A 20,961-nucleotide genomic window follows, 5' to 3' on the forward strand; every position below is an offset into this window, starting at 1 on the left:
AAGAGTACTGAATATCCTTTGGACTGCCAAAAGTACAAATAGATGTGTCTTGGAGAAAGTACAGCCAGAGTGTACTTTGGAGGCAAAGGTGGTGAGGCTTCATCTTTCCTACTTTGGACATGTAGCTAGGTGAGGCTATTCCTTGGAAAGGGACATCATGCTTGGAAAGATGGAGACTCCGAGGAAGAGACCAGTGAGATAAATGACACCGTGACTTCAGCAGTAGGCTCTTGTGAGTCAGAAATGAGGAAGATGGCATAGGATAAAGCAGGGTTCAGGCTGGCCGTTGATAGGATTACTATGGGTCTGCTTGATGGCACCTAATAAAAACTACCGCATGCAGAAACGTGAAACTTATCACACTACACAAAATCTGAAGGTGGATCAGAGATGGAGGGGTAGATCCCAAAACTATAAAGAACATATGAGACAAAATAGGAACAAATTTAGAAGCCCTAGCCTATGGCATAAATAGGCCTGCAAACATAGCCAAAAGTGCACAACTTGAAGAGCATAAAATAGATGGATGGGACTTTCTTAAAATCGAATCCCTGTGTATAGCAAAAACTTTCTCCAGTAGTGTGAAAAGATAGCCTATAGATTGAGAATAAATATTTAGCAATGGCATTTCAGACAAGAATCTTAGAACTAATATTTACAGAATACTAAAGGGCCTCCACAAGAAAAAGCTAATGATTACCCATTCATTGAATGGGCAAAGGAAGGGTTTGGATGATGAAGAAACACATGAAGAAATATTCATTATTACTAGCAATCAGAGATATAAATCAAAACAACACTGAGAAACCATCTCACCCTAGCAACAGTAGCAGAATTTAACAACATAGCAAACAGTAAATGTCGGAGAGGTTGCAGAGAGATCTGAACTTTAATGCATCAGATCTGAACTCTAATGCATCGCTGGTGGGATTGTAAAATGGTACAACTGCTATAAAAGGCAATTTAGTGTTTCCTCAAAAAGCGCAACATAGACATTCCGTATAACAACAAACTGCCAAGGGTGGGGATGGTAGAAGCGGGTGGGGGGGGGATTAATCATGGGGTTGTACAATTTGATGGAGGAGTGAGGGAAATTAGAAGAATCTGGTCTGAAAAACCTATATGTTCCAATTTTGTAAATAAACTAGTATAATAATTTTTTAAAAGTTCCGCATGACTCAGCTATTCAACTGCTGAGGAAATCAGAACTGAGACATAAATATGTTGTTGTTAATTGTCTTTGAGTTGATCACGATTTATAGTGACCCTATGAACAAAAGACCTGAAGCCTTTCTATAACTATCGACATTTATCGAAGATCATAGTGTTTCCGGAGGCATGATGTTTAGAAAATGGATGCCACTCCTGCTTCCAACCCTGTCTTAAACTGGGAGCTCCACCAAACACTGACCAACATGGGTAACCATTATTGCAATTGACACCCCAGTGGCACAAGGTTCAGCATCACAGCAACTCCAGGTTACCTCAGTACAGCATATTGACAGAAGAGTGCTGTACCACAAAGAAGTATGTTCCTCCAAAATATAACAACAACCAACTTTAAATACAAAGGCGTTCCCCAAGGTTTTGTTGACTTTAAACAAGAGGCAAATTAAAAACAACAACAACAACAAACAAACAAACCCAATATAGTATGTTGTTGTTGTTATGTGCCATTGAGTCACCTGTGATGTATAATGTACAGCAGCTCTGACACCTTCCCTGTCCTGAGCCTGTCTCACTAATTCCGACACACCAATCTCCATCGCCGCAGATACTGTATCAGTCCATCTCATCTGAGGTCTTGCTCTCCTGCGCTCATCCAACCTTCTGAGCGTGATGTCCTTCTCCAAGGACCAACCTCTCCTGGCCATGTGCCCAAGGTATGTGCGGTGGAGCTTCAAAATCCTAGCCTCCAACGAGAGCCTTGGTTTCACCTTCTCCAAGACAGAGCTATTTGTTTTCTTGGCAATCCATGCATCATACATATGTTTAAGACTCTTCTCCAGCAGCACAACTCAAAGGCATCGATTCTTCTTCTGTCATCCTTCATCATTGTTCAGCACTCTGAAGCATAACAAGTAATTGAGGAGACCATGGCCTGGATTAGGTGCACCATTGTCTCTAGCCGCAATTATTCACTATAGCAAGAAAATGGGAACAGCCCAAATTATCATTAACAAGCAGATGGATTGAGAAATTGTGGTACATTCAAACAGTAGAATCCTATAGCACTAAAGAACATTTTTGTAAAATACTGTATATGAGAGAGTCTAAAAACAGAGAGCCAGGAGCGATTACGTTTTGATTGCAGATGTGATGATGGGAAGACCGGTCCCCGGACTTCACTGTCCGTCCTTTGAGTATTTCTGGAAACACTTTTTGGTTCCAGGGAAGCCTGTGATCTTGGAGGGCGTGGCCACCCACTGGCTGTGTATGAAGACGTGGAGTTTGGAATATATCTAAGAAATCACTGGCTGTCGAACTGTCCCTGTGGGAGTGGGTTCCAGGTACACAGATGAAGAGTGGTCCCAGACCCTCGTGACCGTCAGTGAGTTCATCAGCGAATACATTGTGAATGAGCCAAAGGACGTCGGGTACTTTGCTCAGCACCAGCCCTTTGACCAGATCCCAGAACTGAAGCAAGACGTCACTATCCCCATTACTGTTGCAACGGAGAGGAGGATGAAATCACCATTAATGCGTGGTTTGGTCCCCAATAACTGTCTCCCCACTTCATCAGGATCCCCAGCAGAACTTCCTGGTCCAGGTGATTGGGAGGAAGAACATCCAGCTGTTCCCTGCAGGAATCGGAAGCGTTGTACCCTCATGACTCTCACCTTTTCCATAACATGAGCCAGGTGGATGTGGAGAACCCCAACTTGGAGAAGTTCCCCAAATTTGCTGAGGCCCCGTTCCTGTCCTGTATCCTCTCTTCTGGCGAGATACTGTTCATCCCGTCTCGGTCAGCTTCTGGTGGTCCTAACTGGCTCGAGACTGAGAGACAGCTGGCCCAAGCCCACACGTGAAGTGGCCTTGACTGCCCAGGGCGAGGGCATCGGAGTTAAGGGATGTCTTAACCAGAGGACACAACAGAAACAACAGTGGCTTAGTGGTAAGGCGTTGCACTGCCAACCCAAAGGAATACGGTTTGAATCCACCAGATGCTCTGCAGGAGAAAGATGGACAGTTTCCTCCTATGCATTTTACTGCCTCTGAAAACCTGCTGGAGGGTCCACTATGAGTCGGTTCCTCTCAATGGTGCATAATCACATGCTACGTTTCACAAATTCTTCATTACTGTGTTATTTTAGTAGTCGGTCATCCATCCATTAGTAGACAGACACACTCTTGGATTGTTTCAGTGTTTTTCTCTCAAATAATGCTGCACGTGACAAAAAAAAGTGTTCTGCTAAGTGAAATAACTCAGTCACATAAAGGCAAACACTGCATAAGACCATTACTATGAAAATAGGGTAACTGAGCAAGATATGTGTAAATGTTCAAAGAGAAAGCAGGAAAAGGATAAGGGGGAAAATCACTGGGAGAGCAGAGGTTGATGGGTGTGTGAGGCATTGAAGAATTGGAAAGGTTCAAAAAGGGCCTGAAAAGACTGGGTGATAATAGGCATAGAGAAATGATAATTATATAAAATGTGTATGAATGGTTTATAAAACATAATGTACACGAATGAAACACCTTGTATATGAATAACTGTATAAAACGCAAAGTGCATAAAAAACACTATATGTCATTGATTATATGTATTTTTTTTAAAAACCATTGATTATTTATGAGAAAAAGTAGCATTAACTAGCAAATCAACAATACTTAATAGCCTTAGTAGCCAAATTGTGTGTGGTTAGAGACATCAAGGTTTTGGCTGTTATCTGAAATGGGTGGAACACTGTTGCTTTAATATTTTCATTTACAAAAAGATAAAGAGAAATTCCTTTGTGGAGTAGGCAGGGGTAGCAGTATAAAGATAAATACTAAGTTTTAACAGGGCATTTATTGAGTAATATTAGCAAAGGGTAGTGATAATGCCTTAGTATAGAGTTAGATAGCAAATTAAGTTTTTTCTAGTCAGGTAAGCTGTGAGTCATATTTGAAGTACTAGAAATACTCTGTTTTTCTTTTTGGAGGGAATTTAAGCTGTATGTTCTAGCAGGTTGATGATCATCTAAAACAAAGATGAAATAGGGAGAAAGATGTCACTAGGCAGTGAGTTAGAAGGAGGTGGGACACTTACTATCTGAGAGCATTAGCTTCTAGCTGGGTTGTTTCCCCTGCTGGAATTGACTGGCAATGTCTATAAAGGAGGGTAGCATTTATTCACTTTACAGTAAACAAAGTTGGACTTCAGCTAGCCAATTGGATTGCAAAGCTCACCTGTCCCATTGTTCTCTATTAGTCACTATGTTTTTCATGCATAAGATACCCACATGAATAACACCTACATGCATTTAATATACTTAGTACATGCAAGAAATAAAGGTGCGGAGGAATTTCCTGGCTTGAAGGGGGGGAAAGTCCCCTGTATTGCACAGTTATTTGTATATAAATACAGTACTTAAGCATTGGTACTAGCCTAAAGCTAATAACAAAATCCCTTCTGTAACAACAGAAAACCGTGTCACTTGTTTGATCGTTGATATATGGTATAATGTCCTTAAGTCCAGAAAGTATCAGAATCATTTCTAACAATACGTATATATCCTAGTATTCAAATGTGATCTATTGGAGTAAAAGCCACTGTTCATTTCAGTAAGCCTGGTATTTAAACTATTAATATGACTTTAAAACACTGATACAGTGGAAAAAACTTTGAATGTCTTTCGGAAGCTCTTAAGTTTCTATATCACTGGCCCAGATATCTTTGGGTAACACATTAGATCATAGTGTCCTCATTTGATTAAATCTTTTTTTTACTAAATAAATATTTATTTAGTAGGCTAAATTTGCAATTTTGATAGACAAAGCTCTTTGTTACATGCAGTTGTTACTGTACTTGGCAAAATTAGACATTCTGGCTAAAATAAGGAGAAATTCTTGCCATGTATAGAGTTACTATTGTGGAGTTTTTTTGTTGATGATACTCTTGGATAGTGCAAATAGTTAATATGTTTTACTTCTAATTGCAGTTTTGAATGCTGTAGTCTACTCAGCTGCCTTGAAAGACAGGACTAGTGATATTTTACAAGAAGATTAACTTGTAGATGGCATATTGCTTTGAATGCCTGTTAAGCCCTGTCCTCAAGAATCTTGTGTTGTGGGGAACACATGCAAGTCATTGTCCTGAAGTCTTTGGGGCAAATTTTGTAGAGTACAAGTAGATATTTAACCTAGTGCCAAAGGGATTAAAAAAGACATTCCAAGCAGGGTCACGTCTGAGCTGAGTTCTTTATATAACTAATGTTATTGGTAAATGCCATCAAGGTGACTCTGACTCACAAGGACACTGTGTGATGAAGTAGAATTGTCCCTTGGGATTTTTTTTTTTGCTGGGATTTTTATGGTAGCAGATTGCCAGATTTTTCTCCAGCGCTGTTATTGTGTAGATTCAAACTGCAGCCTTGATAGTTCCTTTGTACAAATAGATGGTAGGCAAATAAGATCTGGAAGCTAAGAGCAAAACTAAAGCCAAAAAAAGAACTAAAGATGAGGACATACTAGGGTGTGGACACTAGATACAGGTCCAGATGTTGGGAACTGGAGATTAGCATATCAACCTAGACGAGGCTACGTGCCTTGTTGGGAAGAATGTTTTATATTGTATTAAGGAATTAAGATCTGATTCAGTGGCAACTAAAAACAACAATAAAAAGAAATTTGCATTGCTGAGGGCGTAGGGACTCTGTAAGAATCTTTAAGTAGCAGAATGTCTTCACTGTAAAGAGGTTACTTCACATGTCTTGTGGAGGCTGATTTGTGGAAATTTTGTTGCAGCAATAATTGGTGATGGTGACAGATTATAAATTTACATTGTGATTTTAGCTGAAAGGAATTAGAGAGGTTCTGAAAGTATCGAGTTTAAAAGAGTTCTAGTTTAGACTACAGAGGTGGATGCTGTACCTACTCACTTGGAAACACCTGTGAGAGTTCAGTTTTTTATTGTAAAGTCCTCTGGAGTAACAGTATTTTTCATACATGTGAACATTTTTTATGGCTAGTTAATCTTTGTGGTTAAAAAGTACTTAATTTTTTTCTTAAAAAGAGGAAAAGGAATTCTTTCTAATTAGGGGGAGAAGTATTTAAATAAAAAAGTATATCAGTAAGGAATATCAAATTATCAATTAATGTCAGAAAGGAAAACAAACATGCATTGCTAATGCCACTGCAAGTGTCAGCTAGTTGGAGCTTCTGAAAAACATTTGAGTTATGGATCATTTGTTTTTTTACAGACTACTAGAGAAAATTCATATGCAAACATGACTTCACAACTGTGGAAAGATTAATTTTAAATATAATGAAAGAAAATAATAGTAAAGATGGATCTAGAATTACCTGGATATTAATTATTGTGGATACAAATGGAGTTTTTTGTTTTTGTATTATTAGCACACGTAAATACAATGTGTATGGACTTTAGCTGTAAACATAAATGTCAGTCTTAACAGCAAGTCTCTACATTGATAGGGGATCTCTTTGACGTTTCGAATCCATCAACTCAGAGAGAGAAAAATGGGCAGTCTCTTTTGCAGTTTGTAGCCTTGGGAACTCATTTGAGAGTCAGCTTTGAGTTGGTTCCGACTCAATGACAATGAGTTTGAGTTACATTAATAGAATAGTAATAGGTTTGGCTTGTTTGCTCATCCCTCCTCTAGCCCCAAACACTCACACAAAACCTGGCACTTCTCATATGATATTGGGATATTCTTAACCTTAAATGGCAAGTAAAGTTTAACATAAAGTCTTTAAAGCCCATTACATTTGATTTACCATGTTCTCTTTGTATCTTTGTGAATTCTAAGTAAAGTAGAATTACATCAATTGAATTAGTAGCTCTAAAGATTATAGAATTGGAGAGCAATAAATCAGAAAAAGAACATAAATGTAATAAGCGAAATGATGCAAAACTAGTAACATTTCTTTGTTTGTTTTAGATCTCTCTGGTTAATAACTTTTTGAAGTTTGGGTTAAATGAACTCAAACTGTGCTTCCGAGTAAGACTCACTAAATACCTCTATGAGGAGTATCTCCAGTAAGTGATAAGTGATTTTTTATAATATTTATGATAGATATAGGTATTTTCAGTGTGGGTTTGTTGGGTTTTTTGTTTTTTGGTTTCTTTTTTTGTCAAAAACTGCTCTTCAAGACAGAGCATATAGGGAAAGACTTCTCAGATATTTGGAATTTCTTTTCTATTGATTTCCAGGTCATTCTTACCTGGACTTGTTTTCTTATATTTAGATTAAATAATATAAATGATTTAAGTTAATCTAGATTAAATAATCTAAAGGCAATCTTTAGAGGGTCTTCTATCTACACTTTTGTATGTCTGAACTTACAATGTGAATGTTTCATTTTAAAAAGCCACTATTAGTCTTACTAACCTTCTTTTATCTGTTTTAGAGCTTTCACATATTATAAAATGGGAAACCTGGACAACAGAATAGCTAATCCAGACCAGCTGCTTACACAAGATGTAGAAAAATTTTGTAATAGTGTAGTTGATCTGTATTCAAATCTTAGTAAGGTAAGTTTCTGTGCTTAAAAACAGAAGTGCATTAATTTGTTGAAATTTGAATCTTAACAAGTTTATATAGAATTGATTTAATAGAACAGCAGTAAATAAATAATGCTCATAAGATAGAATTGTTAAGATTGTTCTAATTGTATTTTTTAAAACATTTTCTTATTATGATTTTAATGAAAGTTTACAGAAAAGTTGGATTTTAATGCATTCATTATTGCACATTTTCCTTCCTACCCCCTCATTCACCTTTTTAAAAAAAAAAAATAACCATTCATTGTTACATAATATTTTCTCTCCAGTCCCCCAGTCCACTTTGCTATGTACCTCTTATTCTGGACGGTTGTCATACAAATAATGTCTAATCATACATTCCTTTTAGACAGTTCTTTCCTTTATCTGTTCCAGTGTAGTGTTCATTATTTATCCCCTCTTTTCTTAGTTTCTCCCAAACCCCCCTGTCAGTCCTGTTTTTATAACAGTGGTGTTAGACAGTATTTGTCCTTTTGTGAGTGAAATATCGCACTCAGCATAACGTCCTCCAGGATCACCCATTTTGTATAATATTTTATGAGTTTCTTGTTTTTCAGTTCTGTGTAGTATTCCTTTCTGTGAATATACCATAGTTTTTCTATCCATTAATTTGTTGATGGGCATTTGGGTTTCTTCCATCTCTTTACTATTGTGAATAACACACCAATAAACATAGATATACTTGTATCTGTTTGGGTGACAGCTCTGATTTCTTTACGGTATATTCCTAATAGTGTAATAACTGGGTCAAATGGTATTTATATTTCCAACTTTTTGAGAAAGCACCATAACCACTTTCCATGGTGATTGCACCATTTTACACTCCCACCAGCAGTGAATAAGGGTTCCAATCTCTAATTGTAATTTTAGATTTTTTGGGGGGGGCAGTTATATTTGTGAAGTGCTTTCTTGCAATATTGGTTTAAATTTCCATTATGCTTAAGGCATTACAATTCTATAACACTAGGAGCTCTGGTGGCATGGTCTGTGGCAAGTTTTGCTGCTAACCCGAAGGCCAGTCTTCTCTGGTGGTTTAAGTCTATCAATGGCTCAGCAGGCAAAAGGAGGCAGTCTCCTCTGGCTGAAATTTACAGCTTCAGGAACCCAGTAAAATGTTAGAAGTCAGAACCATCTCGATGGCAGTGAGTTAATGTTATTAGTTCGTAACTCTAAGCTGGATTTCCTATTCTTGTTAGGTACTGAATCTATTCTAGCTCAAAGCAATGCTGTATATAAAACAAAATTTACAACTGCCTGACCTTGCACCATCTTAATAGTCTTTGCTATATTTGAACCTATTGTTGCAGCCACTATTAGTCCATCTCATTGGTGAGGTCTTTCTCTTTTGCACTGGCTTTCTGCTTCAAGCATAATGTGCTTTTCCAGGGACTGGTATCTTCTGATAATTTAACAAGTTAAAATCAGATTGGAAACAGAATCTATTTCTTCAGGCAGGACAGTTTCTCAGGCATTCTCAAAAACTCTTGACCTTCAACCTCTCTTCTTCAAAGTTCTGCTAGTCCTACCAATTATGGCATCTTCCCCTGAGTCCTGCAATAAGCTTGAGGTATAATCCTTATTGAACACTGTATTCTTTGATCTTCATAGTGAATCCTCTTTGTTACCAGGAAACAAAGTTGTGCATATCCCAAAAGGTCCCTGACTTTGGCTGTGTGGAGCAGCAATCCTCTGTCACTTCTATCTCACTTTGCTGTCTGGTCTTCCACTGCTGCTGCTGCTGCTGCTCCTCTCATCTCCTCTCATCCTCCTCCAGAATCTCTGGTTCAGATGGATGTGCACCATACTCTCTGATTCTTGTCTTTTGCTGGTAGTATGCTTCTCATCTTCTGCTGCTAAACTTGTTCAGTTTAAACCTGGTGAGATGGTAAAACTAGCAATTCCCTTTTAAGTAGTCTGCGTAACCTATTTGTATGTTCCCATCAGATATGTGGTGAAAATCAAAGACAATGGCTTAGGAAAGCCATTTTGAACAGTAAACCCATTATATCACAGACTGCCTCTTGGTCTGTGTTCAGATTGTACATGAACACAATTAAGTGTTCAGGAATTGCCATTCTGATCAGTGTTACCCATAATTTGTTATGATTCAGAAAGTGAATCACAAATTCACGAATGGTTTTGCGTAGTCACTAAAGCACAAGTAAGTATCTTTCTGTTATTCTCTACATTCAGCTAAAATACATTTACAATCAGCAATGATGTCTCTCATTCACATCTTTATTTGAATCTAGCTGTAAGTTCCCTGTTAAAAATATTTTGCAACTGGTTTTTAATTATCTTCTGCAAAAATTTACTTGCATATTATGTTAACGATATTGTTAAATAATTTTTGCAGTTGACTGAATTGCCTTTCATTGAAGTGGGCAAAAATAAGGACTTTCTATATATTTTTTTGGTTTTGCTTCTCTAATTCTAATCACTTAAAAGTGATAGTAAAAAAAAATTCACATGGTATTAGTTTATTTGAGAAGTTTTCTACTTTCACATCTTTTTCTTTTCCTTTTTGTTTCTTCTGACTATTGCAAAAACTCTTGATTCTGATAATGGGCCTTCATCATTGTCTTCTCTACTATTTCCTTAGTTCACAGTTGTCTCACTCATCCAAAGCCCTTCCATCTTCTACTGTTGTCTTCCTGTTAAACCATCTTCTTTGCCATTACCTTCTTCATTGATAAGAACATGTTTGGTAAGCACGTCTACCCACCATTTTCAAACACTCCACTTCCTACTGTAAATTACATGACCATCCTGGTGTAGGACCTTGTCTCCAATTGAACCACTTTTACTTTTGGCTACAGTTAAATCAGATACCCAATCATGGGACACAAAACTATATACATTGGAATAGATCCATTGGAAGAACAGAAATGTTTCTACTTTAACCATATGTATGGAAGGAAATGGATAATTTTTAGAAATGTAATAGATATCCACAGAGTTGTTCACCTACCTCCCCACCTCAGTCAACACATACCACTAAGATTATTAGTATTTCACTCTTGCCAGACTTTTTTACTTGATTCTCTAGAAACCTTTGCTAACTGAATTCTACACAAAGGAACTCTGATAATGCAAATTGTTCAGTAATTCAACTTTCTTTCCTGAACTTATTACCACATTTTAAATCTTATTGTGTGTGGAAGTAGAAAGAGTGTGTTTATAAAACTTCCATATAATTCTGTAGACAATTGTTATGTATTCTTTACATCTTGATACCTTATTCTTACATCAGACTTTAGCTCCACTTTTGCCACATCTGCAATAGAGAAGAATTATCACTTAATTGTAGTGGTGGTCATATTTGCTCCTATATTACCTTAGAGTACCTGCTATTTTAAATACCTGGTTGTTTGAACTCTGACTTAAATATGAGTCTGTATTTTGAGCTTCTGAGTCAATAAAATTTAAATATGCTTGAATTTTACATCTACTTTACTGATCAGTTATAAAGAAGACCAAAAAGATTAATCTTAGTGTATAGACCAGCTAATAAACTAAGCTAAGTATCCTAATCATGATAGAGATATTAATCATAAAAGTACTTGGCTACAGACATAAAGTGAAAAAAATACAATTTAAGTTCCTTGGAAAACACTTCAAAATATGTGCAGCTGGTATGGGATCAGTGCAGTTGTCTTTATATTTTAGGAGCAGTACATTGATGAAGTTCTGAAATCTTCAGTTTTATATTAGACGTTTAGACTCAGAATTATTTCAATCCACAGATGCCATAAAGTAATAGAACCAATCAATATTTTAGCAGGAATGTTGTTGTTATTATGTGCCATTGAGTTGCTTTTGACTCATAGCGACCCTGTGTATAACAGCTCTATCCTGAGCCAGACATTGTCTCTGACACACCTAGTTATTCCATCTCATCAGGGGTCTTCCTCTCTTGCATTGTCCCTCTACATTCCCAAGCGTGATGTCCCTCTCAAAGGACTGGTTCCTTCTTGTTACATGCCTAGAGTACATCAGATGGAGCTTCAGAATCCTTGCCTCCAAGAAGCAGGCTCGTTTTAATCTTTCCAGAACGAATTTCTCCTAACAGACCATTGTATGTTCAATACTCTTCTCCAGCACCACAGGTCAGAAGCATCAGTTCTCCACTATCATCCCTAGTCATTGTCCAGCTTTCTGATGCATAGCACGTAATTGCAAAGACCATGGCCTGGATCAGGTGCACCTTCGTCTCTAGACTGACATCATTGCTCTTCAATATTCTGGAGAGGTCCCTGACAGCAGACTTTCCCAGTGCAGTTCATCTTTTGATTTTCTGGCTGCTGGTACCAAGAGTGTTGATTGTGGACCCAAGCAAACTGAAGCTGTTAACAATCTAAATTTGTTTTTACTCTTCTATCATAGCAGGAACAGATGATGGTAGAGACCATACAGGCTCAGAGCAATTAAGGGCTACATTTTATTATAGAACATTGAGAACTTACTTAATAATGGTTAATTTGGGAGTTTTATTTCACAGATTTTGGGCATGTGGCCAGGAGGGACTAGTCTTTGAGGAAGGACGTCATGCTTGGAAAGGTGGGGGGACAGTGGAGGAGAGGAAGACCCCAGGTGAGATGGATTGGCACAGTAACTGGGATAATAAGGTTAGGTGTGTTGGAGTCAGTAAGACTTGACTGGCTCAGGAGATGATAGGGTTCAGAGCTATTGCTCTGAAAGAAAGGTCACATATGAGTCGCTGGCACATAACAACAACAGTGGTTAATTATCACAGTAGAGCTATTAGTTGATAGGTGTTAGTTGTGAATAAACAATTTTCAGGCATCTCATTTTAAGTTTTTTTTGAGAAAAATTGAAACTGTCATTTTGTGTGTTCTTTAAATACTCTGAATACGTTCTATACAGTAAGAACTCTTTGTGTTGATATTTATTAAAATGTTGAGCATATTTTGTATTTATTCAGTCAAGTTTTTCAGTTTTAATTATACATGTTTTACTCTTTTACAGCCATTTTTAGACATAGTTTTATATATCTTCAAATTAACAAGTGCAATCGGAGCTCAGGTGAGTTTTCCCCTTTTAATTTTATATTGATTTATTTACAAAGTTTGAATACATTATTTTTCACAGATGATTTTTCCCATTTCTGTCACCCCACCACCCCGGCCAGTCCTCACCACTCTGCTTCCACCTTCCTCCCTGCCCCCACCCCGGATCCCTGTATTCATTCTACAGTAACGGTTTTATACAGTATTTGTCCTGCTGGGACTGAGTTCACTCAGCATAATGCTCTCCAGTCCCTGTCAAGTTAGGTAGTCATTTACAAAATCATTGTTCCTGCATGCTGCCCAGTGTTCCATTGTGTGAATGTACCACAACTTCTCAATCCATTTGTTTGGGGTTGGACATCTGGACTTCTTTTTATTTATTAAATTACTAGGATACTGTCTTGTGAATAGCTTGGTGATCTGTAGAAAGTTTTGTGTGCCTCAAAGAATGTGTTTTCCAGGGTATTCCAATGTGACTGGTTATAATGTACTAGAAATTTGAAAAAATATTCTAATTTGGCTTTTTAATTTTCCTTAGGTCAGATATTTATAAAATGTTACATTGTTTATAACCAGAAGTGTCTGGGTGTATTTATTATAACCCTATAATATCTAAAAAGAGATCTCAGCATTTAAATAAGATTGCAAAGTATCATGAATACTTTAGAATGCTGTAACAGTTTGAAGAATATTTTATAATTGAAGTAAATTATTTATCATAAATCGTATCACTATTATTTGTGATAGTAAGAATAACTTAGCTTTTCTCTGGGAGTTTTCAATGAAGTTTGCCTTAATTTATAAGTAATATAGCTATATATTTATAACATGATCATTTAATAGTGTAGTTGTCTTAGGCATATTTGTAATTATGTGTATAGACATTTTGGAGTTAAGTAATAATTTATATACTAGTTTTTATTGCTTTATAAAATACTAGTGAAAGCAATTTTTTATTTAAATTGTTCATCTCTTGTTGAACCTCTTTAATCTTCTGTGCACTAGGCTTAATCATTCTTTTTTTTGTTTGTTTTTCACTTTTGGAAATAGTTGTTCATTCTTATGTCAGTCCATGGGAAATTAATTACTCTTCTCCAACCACAACTAGAATACATCAATTTTTCTTCTGTCATCCTTATTCATTGTCCAACTTCAGATACATAACAAGTAATTGAAAATTCCATGGCTTGAATTAGGTGCAGCTCAGTCTTTAAATTGTTGTCATTGTTCTTTATCACTTTGGAAGGTCCTTGACAGCAGATTTTCCCAAAGTGAGATTTCTTTTAATTTCTTGACTGCTGGTACCAAGAGTGTCAGTTATGGATCCAAGTAAGATGAAAGGGTTGACCGATTTTGAGCTTTTCAATTTTATTTGATAAGAATACATCTGATTGTAATGTTGTTGTTGTTGTCATGTGCCATCGAGTCGCTTGCGACTCATAGCAACCCTATGTACAAGAGCCTTACACACTGTTCTATCCTGTGCTAACCTCGCTGTCTCAAACACTCTCATTCCCACCACTCTACTCACAGAATCGATCCATCTCATCAAAGGTGTTCCTCTCCTGCACCATCCCTCCACTCTCCCAAACATGTTGTCCCTCTCTAAGGACCAGTCCCTCCTTGCAACATGCCCAAAGTATGTCAGAAGAAGCTTCAGAATTCTTGATTCCAGGGAGTATTCCGGCTTCACCCTCTCCAGGACAAACCTGTTTGTTCTCCTAGCAGTCCATGGTATATTCAACATTCTTCTCCAGCACCACAGCTCAAAGGCATCAATTCTCTTTCTGTCATCCTTATTCACTGTCCAACTCTCTGATGCATAGCATGTAATTGCAAAGACTATAGCCTGGATCAGGTGCACCTTAGTCTCCAGCCTGATGTCATTGCTCTTCAGTACTCTTGAGAGGTCCCTCACAACTGACTTTCCCAGTGCAATTCTTCTGATGTCTTGGCTGCTGTTACCAAGAGTGTTGACTGTGAAACCAAGTAAACTAAAACTGTTAACTATCTCAATCTTTTCACCACCCATACTGATGCTGCCAGTTGGCCCAGTGGTGAAAATCTTTGTAATATTTTGCCAAGTCTGTATTAATTACCTCAATAATAACTTACTTTAAATCCACACTGTTGCACATAGGCTTAATCATTTCTTGTGTTTCTTTTTACTTTATGAAAGTGAGTAGGCCTAATCTCTCTCTTCTATGCTATAATGTGTGATGTATGGTACTTAATACATTTCCTTAAAGTCTCCATATATTTCCATTATTGAACTCTGCCATTTCTTGAAGATAAAGACCATGGTTCAGTTGTCTCTTTGGTCTAGGCTTGCAGTAATTGTTGAAATATGTTGCATCATCATATTTTGGGGTGTTTTTTTTAACCTTAAGTACCAATTATATGCCATACATACTTTACTAGTTAGTAAAAATAGAAAGATGTATAGTGGTAAAATAATTAGATAGCCCCATAGTAAAAGTTTACCAGTAGTTCAGAGTGACATCCACTTCCTAAACAACATGCCTCTGGAAGCTCTATGAACTTTGATAAATAATGCTAATTATAGAAAGGCTTCAGGCCTTTTGTTCATAGGGTCACTGTGAATCATGCTTGACTTGGCAATCAACAGCAACAGTTCAATAGTAAAAGTAATAAAGTGCTCAGTGCTGAGGAAAATGGAAGATGATGCTTGAGCTGCTTTGGGGGCGGGGGTGGATAAACAGACATCCATTGAATATGATAGGCTTGCCAGATAGAAGAATAATGTTACTGAATTCAGCAAACAAATAGTTCTGTATGGCAGACTACTCTTAATATGTGAATGAAGGGAAAACCTATGATAACTTAGGAAAAATAAACTTGAAACTTCATTCTTAGGAAGGTTAATGGGTGAGGATATCAATTATTAGGTTAGAAGGTGCAACAGAAAGAAGCAAGATATATGTATGAGAAGGGACGGCCATTGGAGATTGTTTCGGGAATTGAGCTCAAGGCATTTACAGATTGGTCAGGCAGAGATGTATAGGACATATTTGAAAATGGTATCTCATGTTTATGAGGGGACTGGAAAGAAAAATATTAGAATAAAGCTAAAGAAGAACTTCAGGTAAAATTTATTTTGAAAGAAAAAGTAAAAAGGAGATCTAGGAGTGGTATCCACTTCCATAACAGCTTGCCTCCAGAAACCCTATGAACCTGGAGAGAGGATGAAAGGCACCCAAGCGTCGAGGACTCTCCTTCATAGGGTCGCTGAGTCGCCTGCAACTCGACCTCACTTAACAACAACAACAACAAGGGAAATTGCCAGATCTTGCAATGTACTTTCTTCTTGAAGCCAGAAGAAAGTTAGATGCCAGAGAAAAGTTAGGGTGACAGCAGATTAGGTGGGCTGCTGTGTTTGGAAGGAGGTAGAGGAATATACATAAAGGTATAGAGAACCCGTGTGTACTTTTTCTGTAAAGAATCAAGCACCAGAAAAAGAAATGATCAAAGTAATAATTACTCCAAAAGTCTATAGAGTTAACTCTTAAAAATGATGTGTGTTTTATGTCTAGTGAATTTATTATGATACACTTGAACTCTGTGTATTTTTTTCTCCCTCTAAATAGGGTCCAGCAAGCATGATGGCCTACTTGGTTATCTCTGGACTGTTCCTCACTCGACTAAGAAGACCGATTGGTAAAATGACAATAACAGAGCAAAAGTATGAAGGCGAATATAGATATGTTAATTCTCGGCTCATCACAAATAGGTGAGGAAGATTGTATTCAAGCTATATTGAAAATTCATTTTTATGGTATTGGTGTCATACATAGTGACTCAAAAAAAGTCTGCTAAATCTGTCTGTATCTGTGTATTTGCCTTAAAAAAATATTAACCAAAGATGTTAAACTTTCTTGTTTGCTGCATTATATCTCTAATTTACTTTGTAATAGTTTATATATTTTTGTTGTTATTGTCTAATTTTTTTATTGCTTTTACTTTAAACATAGTAAAAAGTACAATTCAAGTTTAAATTCACTTAAAATACCTCAAAGAAAGTGAATTTGTCTATGCGTATTTATTTTGAAACTGTGTTTATAGAAGTCAAGTTTGGCTTCTACATAAGTGTCTCCCCTTTTTAAAAAATCTAAAATAGGAAGAGAGATTGTGTATTTTAAAAGTAGCTAGTGTGATGTCAAAATCTACCTTCTTCATTTATTTGTTTTGTATGACTTTGAACAAATTATTCATAACCTCAACTGATGGTTTTCAAGTCAGTTCCTACTCATAGCAAACCCTCTATCTATATATTATGGAAGCTCTCATGGTTTGCTTCGATTCTGCCAGTAAGTAAAAGGTGAGCATATCCTGCTGCTGCAGTTCACAACCTTAAAGTCAGTACAGGATCATTATGAGTCATACATACTAGATAAGTAAAAAAGGAGATTTTGAAACTAGTCTGACTATAGTCAAAGCCCACGCAGTGTGTCTTGGTATTTTATATTTTTAATTATTTGGAAAAAAGTAGAAGAGGAGGGTTATTGAGATAATTAAAAGCCCCACAGCCAATTTTCCTTCACATCTGATTGGCCAGAATTATCCCTTTGCCATGTATAAATCAGTCTTAGCAGAATGAGTAGGAATGTCATTATTGACTACTTGTTCTTATTACCGACTTAGCACAATCAAAACCCATCCTCTTTTATTGAGACTGAGGTCATTCTAAACTATTTACATATACAGAAGATAATAGATACATTTAAAAAAATTAGAGTTAGATGGAAGAATGTGGGAGAGAGCAGATGTTGGCTAAGCAGCCATCATATTATAGGATGTTCTGTGCTTTTAGGTATTAGATGAGGCCTAAAATGAGTGAGTTCAGGGGAAGGAAAAGCCCAACCTCATCATCAAGATGTGCCAATGAGGTAGATGATAGTTGTAGAACTATGTTTATTGAATTGGAGTTCTCATACTCTATAGATCTGTATCATATTATCAAATGAAGCGTGGAATAAACAGGATGCTTTCTTCTGTAAAATTAGTTTTACATAAAAAGTTTTGAAGTGGGAAGTACCATATTTAAGTGATTACAAATGTGGAATGTAGGCTTTTAGACTAGAATATAAAATTAATATAAATATTTAAGGGAAAAAAAGAGACTTTAAAGAAGCATAGGGTGTTTTTGAAAGACTGGCTTAGCTGTGACTTCTAGACTCCTCGTGTCAATATTTACTTCCTACTGTTGTAAGAGGCATTGCTGGGAGGTTTCCATGACACTGATTTGAGGAGAGACTATAAAGTGAGATCTGAAGTATAGTCTTAACTCCTTCACTTGCTGTTTGACCTTTGCAAATTTATTTAACCACTCTGAGCCCAGCCCATTTCTTTATCTATAAAATATCCTGTTTTCTAGTAAATGTTCTTGAGGCTACCAGGAACAGAGAAACCTATTCAAACTATCTCAAAGAAAGGGGGTGGGAGCTGTTGTGCAAATAAGGTGGGTTCTAAGAATAAGAATTATTGGGCATGTTGGCCTCCTTGGCGCTGGTGTGAAGCTGTCGGGATTTAGCCTGTTCTTCTATCCAGCTTTCAAAAGCTATATGCCGTAACATCATCATCTCTCTTTTTCTAACTGCTTTTAAATGTTTTCCTTCCTGTCTGAACTTGTACTTCAATTTGTTGTCTGTAATTACTGTCCCAGTCCTCTCTCCATTTATATCATGTCATCATCTTCTGTGTTTTGTTCCTGTGGATCACACTAGCTTATCTGTGTCAGTCAGGCTACATGGGGCGCAGAGTACTGTCCAGTTTATGATGGGTTAAGAGCACATTCCTGTCTGCTGAGCTGCCCTAACGGTCTTAAATGCAGACCAGTCTCCAAATCATTATCTATTCAGGGGGAGAACTGGGAGGCAGTGACAGAGATTCTCCAGAATCAGACTAGAGGCCTCATAAATCTGTCTAGCATTCCTATTCAACAACAGTGAAACTAGGATTAAAGGATCCATGATTTACTGTGGAATATTTGATTTAACTAGGGAGCTAGTGGCCTAGTGGGTAGGGAGTTGAGCTGCCAATTTAAAACCAACTTGTTAAAATCTGCCAGCTGCTCCTCAAGAGAAAGATGGGCATTCTCTTTCCATGCAATTTATAGCTTCCAAAAACCTGCTGAAGGTTGAACTGTGAGTTGATTCTGGCTCACTGGTACATGTTGTTGTGTACTGTAGAGTCAGAACCAACTCATAACTGACCCTCTAGTGAATCGTCAGAGGCAGTTAATTGCACAGGAGGAGACTGCTCATTCTCTCACAGAGCAGCTGGTAGCCTCGAACCAGGGGCCTTAAGGACTGCAATACAGTTTCTTCCAGTAGCCACCAGAGTGCCACATACCAACAAAAACGTTCCATTTCACTAGAAAGGTGAACTTTGGCAAGTTGTTTCCTCCTTTAGCTTTCTTTGACTTAGGAGAGGCTTTCTCTTCCTTATGCCTTTTCAACCCAGAAAAAGTTTGTGTGGAAAATGTTGGTTTTTAAAAGAATTTTTTTAATTGTGATTTTTAACGAAAATTTATGGAAAAGTTAGATTTTCATTCACTCATTGTTGCACCCTTTCATTTTTACTCCCTTTTCTTCCCCCAGATCACTTTCTTTTTTTTTTTTAATATTCATTCAAAATTGTGCCTTTGAGTCAATTACGACTCATAGCAACACTACTCTGAGTTTCCAAGGTTATAAATCTTTATAAGAAAACACTGCTTATCTTTATCCCTCACAGTGGCTGGTGAATTCAAGATGCTGACTTTTAGTTAGCACAACACAGGAAAGGGGCTTTGTAATTTTCTTTACACTCTACATTTTACACTGTTTATGTAGTATGAGGAGAAATGTGGCATCAGGATTGGAGGAAGACTCATCAACAATATGCATTATGCAGATGACACAGTCCCGCTTGCTGAAACTGAGGAGGACCTGAAGCGTTTGCTGCAGATCAAGGACTGCAGCCTCCAATGTAGATTGAAGCTCAATATCAATAAAACAAAGATTCTTCCCACTGGGCTGATTGGCAGCATGATGAAGAGATTGAGATTGTATACAGCTTTAGTTTGCTTGGCTCCACAATCAGGACTCTTGGCACCAGCAGCCAGGAAATTAAAAGATGTATTGCGTTGGGAAAGTCTGCTGTCAGAGACCTCTCCAGGGTACCGAAGAGCAGTGATATCAGTCTGGAGACTAAGGTGCTCTTGATACAGGCCATGGTCTTTGCGGTCACTTGCTGTGCATCAGAGGGCTGGACAATGACTAGAGATGATAGAAGGAGAATTCATGCCTTTGAGTTGTAGTGTTGGAGAAGAGTATTGAGGGTACCATGGACTGCTAAGAAAATAAACAAGTTTGTCCTGGAAAGGGTTAAACCAGGCTGCTTCTTGGAGGCAAGGATTCTGAAGCTTCGTCTGACATACTTTGGACACGTTGCAAGGAGGGACCATTCCTTGAAGAGGGCTGTCATGCTTGGGAGGGTGGAGGGACCGCGCAGGAGAGGAGGTGACTGGGGTGATCAGAGTGTGTCTGAGACAATAAGATTGGCACAATATAGAGCAGAGTATAGGGCTTTTGTACATAGGGTCACTATATAAGTTACAGGCAACTCAATGGCATATAACACCACCACCAACAACATGTAACAGTAAATTTTTTCCTTTTCTATTCTTCCTTAGAAAACAAGATGAGTATACAATGTGTTTAAATCATTGACTTTGCAGTTGTGTAGCTAATTTGATTTCTATTTTGAGAATATTCCTATTGATCAAGCTGCCATAAGTTTCCATTGGTTCTTATTCTACATAAGCAAAGAGTTAAGAGTCCATTGATTCTCAGAAATGCAGAGAATACGGGTAAGCTGTATTGTCAGACGTTAGCCAAATAAAAATCTATGGGTTTTATGTTCATTGTTTAATTTTATGCTTGTAAACCCTTAAACTCTTAGTTGCAAAAGAAAAGATAACTTTAAAAGTAACTGCTAAAATGATCTTTTTCGGCAGTGAAGAAATTGCCTTTTACAACGGAAATAAAAGAGAAAAGCAGACAATCCACTCAGTCTTCCGAAAACTGGTAAGATGACATACTTGATTGAGACTTATGTATTTATTTCAAGATATTTTAGTCTATGTAGACATACTTATCTTTAAATTTTTGTTCTTAAGTAGTTATAAAGAATTTTCTA

General features: G+C 37.3%; 1 protein-coding gene and 1 pseudogene across 4 annotated transcripts in view; both read left to right on the plus strand.

Annotated features, from left to right (window-relative positions):
• Window positions 1-20,961, plus strand: part of ABCD3 (ATP-binding cassette, sub-family D (ALD), member 3) — a 120,762-nt gene that overhangs the window by 68,627 nt on the left and 31,174 nt on the right. For 3 of the 4 annotated variants that reach the window (XM_006882418.1, XM_006882419.1, XM_006882420.1), the window contains 5 exons: window positions 7,107-7,204; window positions 7,576-7,699; window positions 12,719-12,775; window positions 16,368-16,510; window positions 20,780-20,849. In XM_006882418.1, coding sequence (XP_006882480.1) covers window positions 7,107-7,204; window positions 7,576-7,699; window positions 12,719-12,775; window positions 16,368-16,510; window positions 20,780-20,849 — 492 coding nt within the window. The remainder of the gene's footprint in view (window positions 1-7,106; window positions 7,205-7,575; window positions 7,700-12,718; window positions 12,776-16,367; window positions 16,511-20,779; window positions 20,850-20,961) is intronic. The other variant, XM_006882421.1, reaches the window with a different exon arrangement.
• On the plus strand, window positions 859-3,029 carry LOC102851629 (annotated as a pseudogene).

Source organism: Elephantulus edwardii, unplaced genomic scaffold (genome assembly GCF_000299155.1).
Source record: "Elephantulus edwardii isolate Elephantulus edwardi_28Jun2011 unplaced genomic scaffold, EleEdw1.0 scaffold00020, whole genome shotgun sequence".
In the NCBI taxonomy this organism is placed as follows: Eukaryota; Metazoa; Chordata; class Mammalia; order Macroscelidea; family Macroscelididae; genus Elephantulus; species Elephantulus edwardii.